The following is an 18,795-nucleotide window of genomic DNA, read 5'->3' on the forward strand; positions in this document are numbered from 1 at the left end:
TGTTTTTTTCATTGGTGAGCAATTACCAATAGAAGACGTTTGAATAGTATTTCCTGGATGCAATGATTTAATTGGCATAGGCTGATGAATGGAGTTTGGAATTGCCATAGGTAGAGGAATGTTGTTCAAAGGTAACTGGTATGTTCCTAAACTTTTCAAACCAATAACTTCAGGATTTTCCTTCCAAAAACGATCTCCAATAATGTCATCGACTAATGGTACAACAATAGGTTTCAAACGACCTATTCCACTAGGTACTAGTTTACGCACTAGTGTTGTTCCTTTTCTGTATATGGCAGGCTCGTTATTGTAATTAATACCAAATTCTTGAAAAAGTAATTCATTTTTGTGCGAAGCTAAAGTGCCACTTAATCTTTCTTCAGCCTTAAATATAAATATAAAAAATAAATCATAAATACAAAAATAATTTTGAATTTATATAAATAAAAATTTGTAATATACCTGTTGTGGTGTTAAATGCTTTTTTAATACTAGACTCCAAAAGCACGTATTGTATAGATTATTAATGTGTACATCAGCTTGTCTCCAAGCTAAATAGTCTCTCAAATTTTTATCAGTAGGATATAAAACAACCCTTGCGTCAAAGGAAGGTGGATAATGAAGTTCTCTATTTTTAAAGAAACGAGGCCAGTGGTAAACATAAGAGGAAGAAAATAGTGAATTGACATTAGACAAGAGCTTGGACGCTGTCAAATAAAGAAACATATTATTATACGCTTATTATGTAAAAGTGTAAAAATGTACGTAATATGTTATGATAAAAAAAAAAAAAAAATTATAATACCTCTACGTTTAAATTGATGAGTATCCTTACGAAAAACGAAGGAGTATTCATCACTTTGACCAAAAGCGATCACGATCTCTCGAAAATCCTCCATAACGGATATCGCAGCGCGGTTCATAAGTTCAAGTGCCGCGAGATCATTAGGTTTGATAAATTGGTGGGATTCTGCAAATTTCGAAAAATTTCTGCCATCAACCCTAACCACAATCCAACAGTTAGGCAAACAATTGTCCTCATGTTCGAAGTCCTTAACGTAATCAAATTTACTTTTGGCCATTTTCAAACTCGCGCTAAACAGCCGATGCAATATCACTTGACCATAACGATTCCTTGCCTCTGATAAACTATCGTATAAACGAAATTGAAGCAGGTAATATCGCATTCAACAAAGATTAATCGCGTTCGCAAGTAGTTATTTTATCGTGCATCTCTCGTGCGGTGTTGCAGCGGCTGCTATACGCACTTTGGACATAAATTGGAACCCGGCGGGCGCACAGCGTACATGTGCATTCGCACGCACACGTTGTATTCTATGGAGCAAATTTAGGGTAAACTCATAAGGAATTATCGCAGGGAACCTGTTGACAATACACTGCTACGGCAAACGGATTTATATATCGAAAAATTTGCCTGCACATATGAATAATTATAATTTTTGCATGCGTGCTTTTGGATATACGTTATAAAAGAGGAAAGTGTGCTGTTTATTTATTATTTTGTCGATAAAATATTTAATTACCTATTTTATTTTTATTATTACACGTATATGCACCTTGTGTTTTTAAAAACTATTTTGAATCGTAATTTTGATTACGTGTTATTTTCTCATTATTTATAGATACCTACATAAATATTGGATTGAGCAATAGTACTAGATATTATTGAAATTTATAGATTTTATAATTGGAAAAATTATGTATTATTTACAAAATTTTACCCCTTAATTTGATAATATGACAATTTGTTAACATGGAACTACATCAATATTTTATGAGTATAGCTGTAACAGAGTTTCCAACTTTTGAAATTATTGGAAAGACATCTACCTTGCGTGATTGTATTGGCTTCGTTGAAAATAAATTTATAGAAGATTGCTTTGAAAGTTTGAAAGATGATATCGATACTAAACAAAAATATTTGGAATTATTGAGGCTATTATTGTGTAAACAGTACAAGTTAAATTATGAAGATAGTAATGATATTATTAGGTGTTATACTCAGTTAAATCATTTTACAGAATGTTTAATTCATAGTAAATTGTGTAGGAAAAAAGAAAATCAATCTATTCTTTATGATATTGTCGTACTTCAATTAGTACTGTTACAGGATCGATCAAATTTTATTAAGTTATTTGAAAATTTTCAATCGAACAAAATTTCTATTCAATCACAAACAGACAATGATGCTTTAACAAATTGGTATTTGAAAATACTAAAGTGCTTTCTCAACGCATGGGATTTATATTATTTTTTAAATAACGATAAAAAAGATTTTCATACGTTAAACATAACGGTTTTAGAATGTTATAAAGATGTATTATTATCATCAATAGTAAATGATCTAAAAAGTTGGATACGCTGTAATGAAAGTCACGAATGGCATGCGTTACATTCTGTATTATCAAAATTGATCGATATTGCCAAAAATACTGCAATTTTGAGTCCGTATATACATGAAATCCTGGATAAAAAATGTGCTTTGACAATTTTATGTGTGTTATGTAATTGTATATTTCCAAATAACTGTTTAAATGTTGATATTGATTATAGCTTAATTTATTCTGATAAGTTATGGTCAATGATTAAAAGCAATCTTTTATCTCCTAATTCATGCAATCGTAAACAAGCTTTACATCTTCTACAAAAATTGATTGACTTTATAAATCTAAATGAACAAAATATTATAAATTCAAGTCCAAATTTAACTGTGTTTAATGCAAGACCATTTATTTGTGATCGGACAAAAACCCTTCAATTATCAATAAAACAGATTAGAACTGAGTTCATTTTAATTATCGAAGTCTTAGAGGAAAAACAAAAGCATTTAGTTATCCCAAGTTTGCCATTTATAGATAATTTAATTCAAGGTTATTTTGAGCATAAATCTTGTGGAAACTGCTTTGATTACAGTTGGATTCATTGCATTTTTGCAAGAATTTTAATGCATAATAATAATGCCGTAATAAAATGGGGACTATTAAAATTATTAAGATTGGATACAGAAATTTATAATTATGATGAATTTATCCTATTAATAGTAAAAGCTCTTAACAACACATTTCTATATGAAAAATATGGTCACGAAACTGAACCAAATATCGTTACTGCATTGACTAGCTGGTTTAATCATTATCAAAGTGAAAACTTACATTTGGTAGAAAAATTTATATGTTTTCTTCATGGAGTTTCATGGGGTCCTGTACCTATTTACTATATATTGCGATCATTGTTTCTTACATCAGATAAATTAGAATTTATCGTTAAGTTACGACAAGAACAGATAGATGTTATAAAATTAATAATGGAAACGAACATAAATTTACATCCATCGATGCTTAGATCCATGTCTCAAATTATGATAATTAAAATTTTGTTTCGTTTCTCTAAAATTCATAATCTTATGATTTTATCTCAATTATTGACTGTATTTTCTTTAAAAGATTTAAAAGAGCCATCTTGTTGGCCTTCATTGATAGCATGGCTAGCCAAGACACCTTATGCAAATGTTGTAAACTTTATCAGTGAAGTATGTGATAAGCTTATAGTTAATGATGAAAATGTACAAATTCCGATGTGTACATTTGCATTGGTCATTCAGCTATTATATGAAGGAGGAATAATTTGTCAAACGGAACAGTGTATTGCAATACAAAAATTAACAAAATTACTTTTCTATTTAGATAAGATAACTGTCAGGCCATACGTTAAAGTTTCTTTAACCATTAAAATTATTGATTTCCTTTATAATTTATTTGATCTACAAAATATTCAATTTCCGGCACTTATTTATAAACTGTTTATCAATTATAAAGATAGATTATTTAGATTTATATTAACACTATTTCATAAGGATGATTTTGATTACAAGGACATTAAAATTTGTATGAAAGTTTTACATTTTATTATTACAAGTAGTACCAATGACGATTTAGAACAAAAATGCATACAAATTGTTAGTAATATTAATGAGCACAATGAAACACGACTATTATTTGCTCTACAGTTGTGGAGTAATATATCTAGTTATTATAATTACAATGATAATTTGTTTATAGAAAGAATCTGTAATTTGCTCAAAATATGTAAGTCTAAAAATTATAAAAATAAATTAACAGGTAAAATGGCAATAGATTACTATGTTGCCTTAAGTAAACTAATTAAAAATCATGTAATAACACTCTCTATCCGTAATCTAAAACAAAATGATAATTGGCTTCAAATTATATCCTCTATTCTCGACGCAGCAGGAAATCAAGTTTTAATTTATTTTGTAGATATTTTACAATATTTCATTACTAATACCTTAAATAATGAAACAAAATTAGAAAATTTGAAGTCTCTGATAAAAAGTTTTAGCAACTGTAATTTTAACAGTAAACGTGATAAAGTGTTTTGGATAGTAGCTGAAAAATTAAGTAAATGCTTAAATAGTTCAGAATTTTTAAGTTGTGAATCAGTCAAAGATGTTTCGCAAGAAGTAAGAATTTAGAATACATGTATCAGTTTGTTATTACTTTGTTTAAATAAATCATTGGAAATAATTGAATATTTTAATATTCTACAGTACACAGATCGAATGTTAAGTGAAGGAAATTCATTACCAGGTCTTAAGTATATTGTATTATCATCTAGTGAAATAAGTAAATATTTTAAATATTTTATGGAAGCAATTTTAAATGGACTTCTTCATGGACAGATAATGCGTCGTGATCAAAGAATTTATATGCAAACATGTATGATAGGGAAACAAACACTAAATTCTTATGCATTAAAGATTGGAAAAATTGATAGCTTTGAAGCATATGAGTTTCTCAATAGGTATATAAAATCCAAATATTATTCACAATGCTATTAGAAATATATTATTTAAAAAAAATGATAAAATTTTGTATAAGTAACTTTTATTTAAATTTTAAATTTTCTATTTAATGCTTTTATTTATAATACAAAAATTAAATACGTTAATTTTATATAAAATTAATTACCTAGTATTTAACTAATTTAGTGTGATGTTAATTTTTAATATATTTTTTATTTATATTATTCATCTTGGTAAAATTAGGCAATGTAACGTAGATGTTATGATTCGTGCTGCAGCAGTTGTACAGCTTAATCATGCTCTACATAACAATAGTGAAAATGCATCTTTCTTTTTACCAATTGTAATAAAAAAATTATTATCTGTAGAAAAAAAAAGATATTTTGCTAATTCACAGTTGCATAAATTAAAACATAGACTCTTACAAATTATATTGATGTTGGAACCTTATTTAAATAAGGTATTTATTAAAATGTTATTTCACTTAATAAGTAAAAATTATAATATTTTTTAATTACTAAATAGAAGTGTATAGAATCTTTGTATAATATACTATGTGACTCGATAATTCAAGATAGTGATCAGCATAGTGTACGCTTAATGAAAGAATGGTTACTAATACGAATTTATTTATCAAATCAAAATCTATTGTCTAATTTATGGATCTTTTTTGACAAGGTATATAAAAAAATAGAAATAAAACATTTTTGTATATAAATTAAAATTATAATTAGATTAAACTTTTATAGATTTGTAACGAACGTCCAAGCAGTATAAATTCTATAATTGGTATTATCTGGCATGTTTCCCAACAATTGTCCAAAGAAGCACTTATCGAATTCATTAAAATAGCATTACCAAAGTTAGGAATTTGTTGTATGAAACAGCAGTTTGGAGTGCGTTTATTTGGTCAAGTATGTATTTGAACATTTTGTTTCGTGTAAGTTTCTAAATTTTTCTTAATATTAACAATTAAAACTTTTTCAGATATTTTTTATTAAGCTATATAAATTATTAGGCGAAGATTCTGACATCTGTATAGAATATTTAAGTTTATATAAAGCCATCTCGGAAAGTTTACAGTGTGTTAACTATCAAAAAAATTCTATTCAAGTTGATGAAAATTTTTTTTACACAATTTTTAATCCAATACAGCACTATACTTTAGAGGTAAATATATATAAAACCTTGAATAATAAAATTCTTGATATTTATTATTAACAGATGTAAAATAATGAAATATTTTTAAATAGACAATATATCATCATTTACCCCGATTGTCTAATGTCAGTATTGAAGAATGGATATCAAAAGAAAATTTTAAAGATCAAATTTTTCTAAATATGGCTGTTAATATAAAAATGAGTAATGATGATAATAGATTAGATCAAGCAATAATTCCTTATTCATTCCAAAAGTCTAGTAAGTATTTATTATATTTAACTAAAATAATTGTTATGCTTATTCAATAATATAAGTACATATACAGGTGAAAATACTAAACCAGAAGAGATTGAGTGTTCTCAAATCACAACTGATATTCAAAAAAAAATTATACCTTGGAAAATAACATTACCTAATGATAAAGAACTTACGCACATGGATAATTTCTCGGATTTAAAGAATAAAATAAAGAATAAGCAAAAAATGATAATTGTTGCTTCTCTTGTTGATAAATCACAAAATTTAGGTGGAATTGCAAGGACGTGTGAAATATTTGGAGCAAAGGAGCTTGTTATTTCTAATTTGAAGCAAATTGAGGATAAAGCATTTCAAACATTAAGTGTATCATCTGATAAATGGCTAAAAATAATCGAGGTTCAAACTTCTTCAAGATGACAGAATTTTTTTAATTATATTATTTAAAATAGTCGTTAAAATAATTTTTGTTTTTAAAATTTGAATTATTTAAAAATTTTAGGTGAAATCATTTTTACTTGACAAATACTTAATGGAAATGAAAGATTGTGATTGGACTTTAATTGGAGCAGAGCAAACAATTAATAGTGTGAATTTAATTAATTTCAAATTTCCAAACCAAACGGTCCTTGTTTTAGGGTAAGTATTTAATCGAGTTTCAAGAAAGATTTTCAATAAAATTTTTATTCTAGAAATGAAAAAAATGGAATTCCTGCAAATATTTTACCATTACTAGATGTGTGTATTCAAATACCACAATTTGGTATAACACGATCGCTAAATGTTCATGTCACGAGTGCAATTTGTTTTTGGGAATATATTAAACAGCATCAAATACAGTATTGAAAATTTCAAAAGCTACATTGAAATAAAATTAAATGTTTATTATTTCAGTAAAATTCATAATAAAATGTTTATATTTTTTATTTGTGAATAATTTTTTAAATGATATCTATACATTGTTCGTATGAGTAACTATCGAATTTGTTATTTATATTAAACTTTATATCCAATAAGATTTCTCTTGCCAATGCATTCACCTATAAAAAACCAACAATATATCTCAACAGCTACTAATGTATTAAGCCAAGCTTCTTTGACAGTAAGCTGTTTAAATGATCCAGATTTAGCACTATCAATTAATTTATTTATCCCATAACGAATAGCAGGAATATCTCTTGGACTTGGTGGAACTAATTCGACCAAAGCATATCTTTGTATTAACCGAAGATGTGGAATAGCTGCTTTGGCAGTATCTAAAAGTTAAAATATATTTCAGTTTAATTATTTTATTAACGTAAATTATTATGGATAATATAATTAATTAATAATTACATTTTCAAAAAATTACGATAATTACTTAAAATTTACATTTTTATATATTCATAAATTTCTTACTAAATTGCTGCATTTTAAATTAAATTTTCATTATAATGCAATACAAGTATATTGTTCTAAATTTAACCGATAAAAATAATTATATAAAGTGTAAAATCAATCAACGCATAAAATAATATCCTATTGCTTGAATTAATCAAATATTATGTAAGAATGTTAATTTAAGTCATTATATCATACAATGTATAAAAGTTAAACAAAAAAGGGTTAGATATTTCAAATAATAAAAAACTTGCCTTTTACAGTTCCAAAAAGTTTGAAGATGTTACTCATTTTTAATGTACTTTAGAACATGAAGAAATTTTATACTTAATGATATGTTCTACGACTATTGAGACAATATATAATGATTACACTACACGCGATCGTCGCACGCGCAGACGCAATAAAAAAATAAGATGCATAATTCTCATTTATCCTTATGGGTTAGAAGTTTTTCATATATTATTTTAATAAATTATTACAATATTAGTGATTAATTTATTCAAAAGTAAAAATAGCTATACAAAATTATAATTTATACTTAAAATTATTGACATGAAGTCGATATTATATTTTTTTAATTTTTATTCATAAAAATCATAAATATTAAGCAAGATATGGAATCCGGTTACAGTAAATTTTTCATTTATTATACTTTTTATATATTATATACATTTTATAAATAGTATAAAAAGCTTTAAACATATACGCACGCGCAATGAATACTTATAGTTTTATTTTGATAATATAAATTAATTCAAATGACAAACGTAGTAGTATAAATTATTTATATATAATATGCAATTTTAATTCCCGGATGTTTCACTGTTGTAATATCGTTATGTAACAGAATTCATACCGAGAGTCTATCAGCTGGTACAATTAATAATTAGAAAAATTAATTACTAAATATATTTGAAATTCTATGCATCATTCTTAGTTGTATTGAACTTATTTCAGTTTTTGTATAATAAAAATTCAAAGCAACCATATAAATAATAAATTTGCATTTTTTAAACTGATATTATTTATAAATATTTTTATACATCTATATCACATTTTTATTAATTTTTAATAATATGATAGCGTTGGATCACTGAAAAATTATCTACAATCCAAAATATTTTCAATGGAAAATTTTTTAAATTAAAAACAAAATTCTGTAAAAGTATATTCATTAATAGCTAAAAGAATTTGTATATAAATTTTTTTTGTACTTTTTATGTTTCAAATTATATATTGGATTAAAATATGAACTATATTAAAATTACTCATAAATCTTCAAATAAATTGATAAACATATTTTCAGTTGTTTTTTTGTCCTTATTTTCCGCTAATTTAGGATTTTTTTTTTAAATCAATAATTTAAGAATTTCTTGAAATATACATTGCATAGTATTTTGCATAATTTTAAATCAAAAATAAAATAAGTTCTCACCAACAATTATCACTTTATTATTTTTTCTATTAATGTTTCGATACTTTTAAACCAAAAAATTAGAAATTATGTTATTTTTTAATGTTTATTTGTTATTAAATTTAAAATGAAAAGGGTTTTCTTGTCATTAGAATTCATGAATAAATTTTTAAATATTTCTTACTCAATCTGCTTAATTTAAATTTTATTTTTAATTATATTTGAACAGATTGAATTGTTGACATATAAAAAAGAAATGTTCAACCTTAATTTTCAACCTTATATAATGTTTTCTTATCATTTATTAAAGTAATTATTTTTAATATAATTTTTTACAATGTTCTTTAAATAATCTGATAATGAAAATTGTCGCCGCCTAATAATATTTGAAATTTGTTTAAACTTTACAAATTGTATTTTATATAAATGTTTCTTTTCAATAAATAAGTTTATAATTTCTTAAAATACAAAAATGCAATTAAAATAAAATAGAAAAATAGAAATTTTCGTAAGGTTCACAGTTTCACTCATTGTATTGTAAACTAAATAATATATTTCTCTGAAACTTCTTTATGTCAACATTTACAATTCCTAGCATCTTTTAGCTTATTCATGTGACTATTACATTACAATTTTTTTCTACTTTCTATTACGGCATTTGGCTATCTAGTGATATTATTGGTTGTTACAGAACATACAATATTTAGTACTTAAAAAAATGTGCCGAAGATAACCTAATTCAGCATTAAATTCTTTAATTTTATAAAAATATAAAATTTTAGAATAGGAATAATAAATTTGTAAGTATGAAAAATTTAAAATTACGTTTATAAGTTTTTATAAATAAGTTTTTATACATATTGTCCAGCAGCGTGTAATTCAGATAGAAATAAACCGGCAAATTGCATAAAGCTCTGATGTAAGTTCAGAAAAAAGTAATAATAGTGAAACAAATATACGCAAGTTAATAGCATTTCAATAACATTAAGCATAATATTTTGAATTAAAATTTCTACGATTAATCTTTGAGTAAAATGTTGCAAAAATTGTATAGGCAAAATAAAATCCGGAATTTATAGTAGTTACCTCGTGTTTAATTAATTTTACATTGTTTGCTACTTGATTTTTTTCATTTTCATTTTAACTTGTTTGATTTTTTAAATCCCAATTTGGATATAGAGGTTACATTTTTTAAATTTATTACGATTCATAAAAATATTTAATAACATTTCTAATTATTTTAAATATGTTTGATTTTATTAAAAATTTTTACTCATTTTTAAATACTGTATATATTTAAAATATGAAAGAAATATTTAATTAAAATGAATAAATCTTAAAGTATTGTAAAAGCATCGATAATTGTATACAGTATTTAAAGTAGAAAAATTTTTTTATTCTTTAAAAAAAAAAAATATATATATAATCAATTATAATTTATTCTGTTCTAACAGATTTTACAAATGGATTCGTTAGGTGATGATAGTCCCCTCACAAGTAGTCAAAAAGATGATTTAATGGAAAAAATAAAACAAGAAATTGCCTTAGCAAATTTTCAAGAATTGTTATCGGTAAAAACAAAAATTTGTTAACTTAAAATTGAAAAAATTAATTTAATTATCATACCCTAAAACACTATAAAGAGTTATAAAACCTGAATCATTTATTTTTTTTAGAAAATTACAGATAAATGTTTTAAATTTTGTATTCAAAAACCAGGTACAAGTCTTGATAATTCAGAACAGGTGAGTAGAATCTAAATAATTGATTTTTGCAAATGCTATGATTTAATTTTTTACATTCAATAATTTTTATCATTAGTTGTTATAATTAAATTACAAAATTATTACAGAAATGTGTAGCAATGTGTATGGATCGATACTTAGATTCCTACAATATAGTGTTAAAAGCATATACTAATCGAATACAGAAAGAACGTATTGAAAAATAGATAGAAATTATTTTTTAGTTAAATATTATGAAATGATATTTTATACAAAGATAGAAAATATCTTCAGGTATATTTTTAAATAATTAATGATTTAATTGTAATTTTAAAAGATTTTGTTTAATTTCATAATTAATAGTAAGATTTTTAATTTGCCTAAATTTTTCATTGCACTGTTTGATATTGTAAAGGAACAATGTATGTTTAAAAATGTATTTATACAACAATTGTAAATAAATTACATGTACTTGAAATGAATGGCTCTAGTCTTTGAGATATTTTTAAGAAAATATATTTTTATTGTTAATGAGGAAGTTGATTAAAATTTAAATTGTGCTGTTTTATTAAATTATTAGCTTTAATTAAAATATTAGCTGTCCAATATATAATCATTTTCAGTAAATTCATGATATAACAATATAATTTGTTAATGAATATTGCAAAACAAGAATTATTTTAATATCTTTCAAAATTTATATTAAAGTATATATATATATATATATATATATATATATATAATGTACAAAATTCATATATTTAACTTGTTTATAATCTTGTTCTTACCAAAACTCGACATTTTTGTTCAGAGCATTTCAATAATAATATATTTTATTAAAGTCAACATTTCAAAATACTAGCTACTTGTTTTAATGTTATTTTAGCAAAATATACCTATTAAAATTGAATTATATTATCAGACAAATCGATTTATTTCATTTATATAATTTGTACAAACTTTATCCATTCAATTAATACTACAAATGTATCACTAGAGTTTATATATTTAATTTATTTATGAAAATGCATCAAGTATTTTTTGTAAGAAAAATCAATATTATCCATTTTTATTTTATGCTATTCCTATATATCTATGAAATAATTAGAAATACACAAATATGTTATTATTAAATTTTATTTATTTTGATAAATATATACATTTGCAGTTTGAAAGTAGGATTTAGTCAATGTTATACAATAAGTTTTTTAAATAAAATTGTTTTCAGACAAAAAATTTTTAGAAAAATATCCATAGTTACTCAATTCATTAACTCAATCAATTTTGTTTTATATTACATATAAAAAATAGAATTATTGTAATTTTTAGCACCACTAAAACATTCTAAAAAACTTCTTACATAAAACATCTTTATTGGAAGCATTTAATCATTTTATTGAAATTTAACATTCTATTTTGAAATTAAGAATTTGAAGCAAATTTATTACTATCAATAAGTACATTAAATGTAGGTTTAAGCAAATTCATTATATTTTTATATATTTTAAATATACATAGATAAATTAAAACTATTTCTAATAATTTTGAAAACAATATTATTATAAATAAAATTATAAATGTTTCATGAGATAATATTAGTAATGTATAAAATTCTTAAAATTGAAATGCACATAATTCTATTTTTAAAAAATTTAATATTCAATGATAGAATTATTTAAATATCATAAAATGATTTTGAACTATAAATCTCATTATTGATAAAATGTTATATATTCTAATGATTATAATCAGTTCAATAAGTATCAAGATTTATAAATATTTTATACAAATAAGCCAATGTAAAGAATTTCACTGTATGAAAAGAATTTAAAAAAAAAAAAGATAAAAAACATGTAAAGTGTATTGATAATTAAAAATCAAAGGCATTATCATTATGATTTCTGTTTAAGCTGTAACAAACATATAAAAATATCTTATATGCTTTTAGATAAGTATATGTGGATGTGCTTAAGCACTCATTAAATTATATTTTCATGAAATCATGAAATACAAGTCTAAAACACAACAGTTTTTAAGACCACCTTCTCCAAATATTTTTCTTCATTGTAAATCAAATTTGTATATGTGTTAATATTTTCATTTCATATTTTCAAGATCTAAATTTTCAGAATGATTTTTTACTATATTATCGAACTGTAAAATTAATTTTTTATTAATTTTAAATTTTTTATTAATTATAAATTTATATCGATATAAATGATAACTTACACACGATGTACTGTTTGATATTTCTTCATGTATTTCTTCATTTTCATTTTCGCCTTGTATGATTTGCGTTAATGCTTGTTTATTTTTTTGCATACTTAATGAATTTTTTGATTTAATATAAACATTTGTAGGACCTTCTTCACTGGTACTGATGGACAGAGATGAAGTATAGTCATCTTTGTATTGAGATACACCTTGAGCTATGGTAAATCGATGTAATATAAAGAATTTTAAATTAAATAGATTCATTTAAATCTCAATCTAACATTATGAACATTATAATGTAGCATTAAGAAAATAGATTTTAAATTAATAATTAGAAATAAATTTTTTTAATTTAAATTAAAAATATTAAGTAATAACTTAAATTAATTTCATGTTAAACATAAGAAATAAAATTTCAACAAATTATAATAAAAAAAAATATTGAGAAACAGTTTCTTTTATGAAACATATAATACAAATATTTCAAAACCTCAGATAATCATATGATATCAAAAGATGTACCTAAATCCATCAGTTCCTTTAAGTCATTGATATTGGCTTTTTTCCCATTTAAAGGTGGTAAATCAGCAAATACTGAATTATTAATAGATGGTAATGATGCTATTTCTCCTAATAATAAGTCACTGTTATTAGACTCAATAATTTTTTCTTTCATTCCATCAACAATTCTTTCGTCAAATTCTATATTACTTTCAATATTTTTAATTTGTTCAATTTGCTTTTTATTTGTTACATTATTTGTTGTTTGAGGTTCCATGCTATTTGTTTTATTTTTATATGTTTCCTGATTTTGATGCAGTTCTAAATGCGTATTTCCTAATATATGATGGTTTATATTTGTGTTGGTTTCATTTAATAAGATATTGTTTTGATCAGTCATATTATCAAGAGCGATGCAATTATCTTTTAAATTTTGAAAATTTTTAATACATTTTATTTTATCCGCTGAACATCTAAGCACTTCAGAAATTGAACCATGTACAATTTCATTATTAACTAATTCATTTTGATTATTTATTGTCAAATTATAAGGTAACTCTAAATTAGAATCACATGGATTTTCTAATTTTTGTGATGTATCGTTGGCGATAGAGTTTAAATCTTTCTGTAAAATTTTTGGTATACTTATATCAAAAGTTGTATTTGCAATATGCTCTGTGGTTTCACTGGCCTTATTTGTACTGAGATTATTGGAATCATTCTAAATTGATTATAATTTTATTTATTATTTAACAACAAAATATTATAGTTTGAGTAAAAGAGTATTATCATACCTTTTGTGAATTATATAAGGCACTGCTTATAGTACTTTTTAAAATTTCACCAAGCAATGGTTCCTCTGAATTAATTCCCAATTCCTCACAAAGTTTTTTTCTACCACTATAATTGTACTCTTTACCAAAATAGGTTTCTGGATCATATACAGAAATTGTGTAGTCAAGTCCAAAATATTCTAAGAATTCTCTCACTAAAGAAAATAATAACTTTCCCTCTGAATTTGACAAGTATTGTTTTACAGATTTGTTTAAAAATGGTTCAGGATTCTAAAAATAGATATTATAAGTTAATGTGGCTTTATTATAAAATGTAAATATAAAAATATATATTAGTTTAATATATTCCTAATCTTATTTCACTTACTAAAACAGATTCCTGTTCTTCCAAAGTGAGAAATACACTAGCTCGTAGTTCTGCCTAGAATGTTAAAATAAAATCATGTGTGTCATAATAGTAATAATGAGAGTATTAGGTATAAATATACTAATATACTTTCAAAAAATGTTACAATAAATTAATTTAACCCAATATCACATAATTATCAGATACTTGACATAATACATACTCGCACTTTTGCTAGAACGCCATTATTTTCAAGAGTTTGTACAACAAGATCTCTTAATTCTGTATCTTCTTCCAAAGATATATTACCGTTTATCATTTTGACAAAAGAATAAAAATGCACGTTAAAACTTAAACGACGTAAATATTTACAATTGCATCCATTATGCCATTAAACTATCATTATTTTAGGTTCCTCAAATTAGTATACAATGGACTGTTATTTAATTTACTATATAATAAATATAACGCGTCGTTTGCATAGAATAAAATACTTTAACATTTGTTTGCTAGTGCACTGTGTTTATAATGTATTTATATAAATCTTAAAATTCTGCTTCTCAATTTTAAGATGTTATAATGATTTTAAAATTTAGGTAATTCGTATAATTTATTTTATCAATTATTCAGTTTGAAAATTTACTTTCATAAATTTATTTCAAAGTTTTTTTATATTTTAACCATACTCTTGAAGTAATAATGATAGATATCAAAATGCCAATACTATGCTAGAAATAAAAATTTATTGATCTTCTATATGTTGTATATTTAATAATACTATATATATATATATATATATAAGAAGCTTTAATTTTCAATACGAGTATAGAAGCCTCCGGCATGAGTTTACTAAAAGTATAGATTATTTATGAAATTTTCGAGTCTGCGCAGAAAAATTTCATACTGATTGGCTAAGATTTATACGATAAAAATTACATATAATGCATAAAGCATATAGAAATCCTACTAAATGTTTTTATTAATATGTATATAAAAACTATTAGTTAATAATTCATTTTTTTTCATTTTCATTTTTATAATAATAACTTTTAATAACAACGTTCAAAGGCAAATTTAATTTAAAATTTAATTTTTGTTAAATCTACATAATTATTGACGTATTATTTTTTGTATTTTAATTATTTTCTGTATAATCTTGCGACCGTATAATAAAATGAATTTCCGCGCTTATGTGATAGATCAACGAATTCAAATTTCTTGTTTCTTATTTATCAAATCCTATGAAAAGATTGTTCTATTGTAATTTACTCAATATGTAATATTTCACTGATTTATACCCGCCAACCATGAATTTAAAATTTAAAGATTTTATATTAATTTGTTCTAGAACAAAGGAATACGCAATATACAGTTTTTATTATTTCAATTTCATTGTTATATTAAACTTTATAATCAAATGCTTGAGACATTCAATATGTTGGCAGTGTTTTCCATGCTCTATACTATTTATTAATTTATCTATTAATATAGATTCCTGTGTCGTTGAATTAGAATTATAGAATAATGCTTATAATAAGAAGGGAACAGGAACAAGCTCTATAGATGAGAAAAATAAATTTCTTTAGCCCGCAGTAATGGCAGAAACGTAAGTAATAGAATGTTATAAAGAAAATCTTCAAACATCTTTGTCATTATAATAAACTATAATTTTTACATATTCAATAAATATGTCTCGTCTTCATATTGTTACATAATAATATTTAGTTTTTGTACAAGATTATTATAAGACAAGAAAATTACAATTCAAATCTTTATAACCTAACAACATTTAATATTCATTAAAATTTTCGATGGCATATACAATAATAATTAAAAATACATTTTTTCAACATTAAGATGTATAAATTTTTATTTATAAATTAGGAGTTATTGATATTGATTGTTTTTAATAAACTAAGGAAAATAATTTGTTTGAATGCAAATCTTATTTATTCATTTTTAATTCCATTATTTATCTTTTTTATAACTTTTTATATTAGTAAAGAGAATGATACTAAAGTAAAAGCAACGGCGTCCAAGCAGTTACCTGCTGTACCAGAATCTGTATTGAAAAGAAGAAAACATCGTGAAAAAGCTAAGGCAGCTCGCGTGCAAATTGCGCTTAAGGTATATATGATTGTTTTTATATAATTGATATCAAGTGTAATTAATTTTCGGTTATTTATTTTAGAAAGTAGCTAATCGTTATAAGAAAAGAAAAGAGATCTTTAAAAGAGCTGAACAATATGTAAAAGAATATAGAGTTAAAGAAAGGGATGAGATTAGATTGATCAGGGAAGCTAAGAAGCATGGAAATTACTATATTCCTGGAGAAGCTAAGCTTGCATTTGTTATTCGTATCCGAGGGTACTTTACATATTATAAATTTTTTATACATTTAACCAAAAACAGTTATATTTATTTTCACAAAATTTCAGTGTAAATCAGGTTGCACCTAAAGTACGCAAAGTTCTGCAGTTATTTCGATTGAAACAAATTAATAATGGAGTTTTTATTAAATTGAATAAGGCCACCATTAATATGCTTCGTATTATTGAACCTTATATAACATGGGGTTATCCAAACCTAAAATCTGTTAGAGAATTAATATACAAAAGAGGTTTTGCAAAGGTTAACAGACAACGAATTCCAATCACAAGTAATGCTATTATTGAGAAGGCCTTAGGTTCGTATACATTATTTTCATTTTTTATTTCATAGACGATTCCATGAGTTTTTAAGATTATTTTTTAATATACTCTTCCATGTTGTCTAATATTAACCAAATAACCATCTGAAAATTATGAAATTTACATTGATTATTTATAATGTTCAGACGTTATTTGTACATATCATTCAATTTTTTTTTATTGCATCTAATATAATTTTTTATATTATATAAAATTTATTCATTTAGGTCGCAAGAATATTATTTGTACTGAAGACTTAATTCATGAAATTTTTACCGTTGGTATGAAATTTAAATATGCAAGTAATTTCCTGTGGCCATTTAAGGTATGTTATCAATAATATAATTTGACAGTGTTAAGTTAAAATTTTTGACATTGGCATAGTGGTGAAAGTTTGTATCTTTTTTCACTTCCTTCTTTGTCGCATATAAATTCAAGAAATTCAATTTATCATTACTACTGTTATTTTTGAAATATGTATTTCTTGCACATATATATATATATATATAAAATAGGGCTTAAATATACTTTCCTTTGTATTTTTAAATTATAATTTGAATGTTTTAAAATTACGAAACAGTTAAATACACCTACTGGAGGTTGGCGTAAAAAGACAAATCACTACGTTGAAGGAGGAGATTTTGGAAATCGTGAAGATAAAATTAATGAATTATTGAGGCGTATGGTATAAAAATCAAAATGTGCTTTAATAAAAATAAAAGTTCATTTGTAAACACAGCATTTTTTTCTTTACCCAAATCAACAATTTGTATAAAGTTTTATTAATAACGATTTTAACATTAAATAAATATTTATACGTTTTTCTAGAAAAATAAACTAAATATATACTATATATACTAAAATAATCTATTACTTTATTTTAATTCAATTTTAACGTTCAATAATATTATTTTGATTTCTAGGCGTTTATATCATTATTGTTTGAAGCAAACATTTTAATTTTAGTAAATATCTCGAATGATCGATGAAGCTTAGTATTTGGAAATAAATATGTTTAATTACCATTTGAAAATATGTTAAACTTAAATTTAAGTTCTCATTATTAAGCATTTTATTATTTATTATTAATGATTTTATAATATCCATCACTAATTTCAATAAAACTAAATAAAAAAGAAATTTTCATTTCGACATTGTAATTTTAATTAAATCTATCAAATTTATATCACTTATATTAAAAATAATAAAAATTCAACCCATTAAAACATTAATATATTAGAAACGTTTTTAATGATACATTGCTGTTTTTCAAAATAAACAATTACTACAAAAAATTAAAAATAATCTTCACATTTGAGTAATTTCAATTTGATTTTAATAATTATATACTTTAAATGAAGAATTAAATGAGTTAAATAATGTGAACAAGTTTTTTACAATGAACTATGTAAGAGTTTCAATACCTTGTATTGAAATTATGAAGCTAATATTTATCTGCCATGTTAT

General features: G+C 23.6%; 6 protein-coding genes across 6 annotated transcripts; 3 read left to right on the plus strand and 3 right to left on the minus strand.

The window, feature by feature from the left end:
• Positions 1-6: 6 nt before the first annotated feature.
• Positions 7-1,430, minus strand: THG (tRNA-histidine guanylyltransferase; the record flags this gene model as incomplete). Its single annotated transcript, XM_011501698.1, has 3 exons — positions 806-1,430; positions 463-707; positions 7-384 (listed from the first exon to the last, which is right to left on the minus strand). Coding segments are annotated over exons 1-3 (1,005 nt in total), but the record flags the coding sequence as incomplete, so codon positions are not given.
• Positions 1,431-5,280: 3,850 nt separating this feature from the next.
• Positions 5,281-7,185, plus strand: LOC105363897 (probable methyltransferase TARBP1). Its single transcript, XM_011501700.1, has 8 exons — positions 5,281-5,303; positions 5,372-5,521; positions 5,593-5,757; positions 5,831-6,013; positions 6,097-6,265; positions 6,333-6,661; positions 6,765-6,901; positions 6,955-7,185. Exons 2-8 carry the CDS (start codon positions 5,444-5,446, stop codon positions 7,106-7,108), a joined length of 1,215 nt encoding a protein of 404 aa, XP_011500002.1. The 5' UTR covers positions 5,281-5,303; positions 5,372-5,443; the 3' UTR covers positions 7,109-7,185.
• On the minus strand, positions 7,171-8,096 carry LOC105363896 (ATP synthase subunit g, mitochondrial). The gene is made up of 2 exons (XM_011501699.1): positions 7,897-8,096; positions 7,171-7,518 (listed from the first exon to the last, which is right to left on the minus strand). The coding sequence occupies exons 1-2, from the start codon at positions 7,931-7,933 to the stop codon at positions 7,259-7,261; spliced, it is 297 nt and encodes a 98-aa protein (XP_011500001.1). The 5' UTR covers positions 7,934-8,096; the 3' UTR covers positions 7,171-7,258.
• A 1,730-nt stretch (positions 8,097-9,826) lies between these two features.
• LOC105363899 (mitochondrial import inner membrane translocase subunit Tim13-B) lies at positions 9,827-11,061 on the plus strand. The gene is made up of 4 exons (XM_011501701.1): positions 9,827-9,859; positions 10,514-10,630; positions 10,736-10,804; positions 10,912-11,061. Exons 2-4 carry the CDS (start codon positions 10,523-10,525, stop codon positions 11,008-11,010), a joined length of 276 nt encoding a protein of 91 aa, XP_011500003.1. The 5' UTR covers positions 9,827-9,859; positions 10,514-10,522; the 3' UTR covers positions 11,011-11,061.
• A 1,627-nt stretch (positions 11,062-12,688) lies between these two features.
• Positions 12,689-15,243, minus strand: LOC105364078 (protein PF14_0175). Its single transcript, XM_011501941.1, has 7 exons — positions 14,862-15,243; positions 14,660-14,713; positions 14,293-14,562; positions 13,520-14,219; positions 13,013-13,212; positions 12,910-12,937; positions 12,689-12,693 (listed from the first exon to the last, which is right to left on the minus strand). The coding sequence occupies exons 1-7, from the start codon at positions 14,955-14,957 to the stop codon at positions 12,689-12,691; spliced, it is 1,353 nt and encodes a 450-aa protein (XP_011500243.1). The 5' UTR covers positions 14,958-15,243.
• Positions 15,244-16,157: 914 nt separating this feature from the next.
• On the plus strand, positions 16,158-18,046 carry RpL7 (ribosomal protein L7). The gene is made up of 6 exons (XM_011501702.1): positions 16,158-16,244; positions 16,639-16,765; positions 16,830-17,005; positions 17,077-17,324; positions 17,556-17,653; positions 17,909-18,046. Exons 1-6 carry the CDS (start codon positions 16,234-16,236, stop codon positions 18,017-18,019), a joined length of 771 nt encoding a protein of 256 aa, XP_011500004.1. The 5' UTR covers positions 16,158-16,233; the 3' UTR covers positions 18,020-18,046.
• Positions 18,047-18,795: the final 749 nt, after the last annotated feature.

This window comes from Ceratosolen solmsi, unplaced genomic scaffold (assembly GCF_000503995.2).
Source record: "Ceratosolen solmsi marchali unplaced genomic scaffold, CerSol_1.0 scaffold23, whole genome shotgun sequence".
In the NCBI taxonomy this organism is placed as follows: domain Eukaryota; kingdom Metazoa; phylum Arthropoda; class Insecta; order Hymenoptera; family Agaonidae; genus Ceratosolen; species Ceratosolen solmsi.

Bases quoted from the DNA above. Each gene is read 5' to 3' on its own strand.
- LOC105363897 (XM_011501700.1), top strand. From the start codon at position 5,444: ATGAAAGAATGGTTACTAATACGAATTTATTTATCAAATCAAAATCTA. The intron at 6,266-6,332 runs GTAAGTATTTAT...GTACATATACAG, and splicing joins TTATTCATTCCAAAAGTCTA to GTGAAAATACTAAACCAGAA. The intron at 6,902-6,954 runs GTAAGTATTTAA...TTTTTATTCTAG, and splicing joins CAAACGGTCCTTGTTTTAGG to AAATGAAAAAAATGGAATTC.
- LOC105363896 (XM_011501699.1), bottom strand. From the start codon at position 7,933: ATGAGTAACATCTTCAAACTTTTTGGAACTGTAAAAG. The intron at 7,519-7,896 runs GCAAGTTTTTTA...TTTAACTTTTAG, and splicing joins ACTTTTTGGAACTGTAAAAG to ATACTGCCAAAGCAGCTATT.
- LOC105363899 (XM_011501701.1), top strand. From the start codon at position 10,523: ATGGATTCGTTAGGTGATGATAGTCCCCTCACAAGTAGTCAAAAAGAT. The intron at 10,631-10,735 runs GTAAAAACAAAA...TATTTTTTTTAG, and splicing joins ATTTTCAAGAATTGTTATCG to AAAATTACAGATAAATGTTT. The intron at 10,805-10,911 runs GTGAGTAGAATC...AAATTATTACAG, and splicing joins GTCTTGATAATTCAGAACAG to AAATGTGTAGCAATGTGTAT.
- LOC105364078 (XM_011501941.1), bottom strand. From the start codon at position 14,957: ATGATAAACGGTAATATATCTTTGGAAGAAGATACAGAATTAAGAGAT. The intron at 14,714-14,861 runs GTATGTATTATG...TTAACATTCTAG, and splicing joins GCGTTCTAGCAAAAGTGCGA to GCAGAACTACGAGCTAGTGT. The intron at 14,563-14,659 runs GTAAGTGAAATA...ATCTATTTTTAG, and splicing joins AAGAACAGGAATCTGTTTTA to AATCCTGAACCATTTTTAAA.
- RpL7 (XM_011501702.1), top strand. The intron at 17,325-17,555 runs GTTCGTATACAT...TTATTCATTTAG, and splicing joins TATTATTGAGAAGGCCTTAG to GTCGCAAGAATATTATTTGT. The intron at 17,654-17,908 runs GTATGTTATCAA...ATTACGAAACAG, and splicing joins ATTTCCTGTGGCCATTTAAG to TTAAATACACCTACTGGAGG.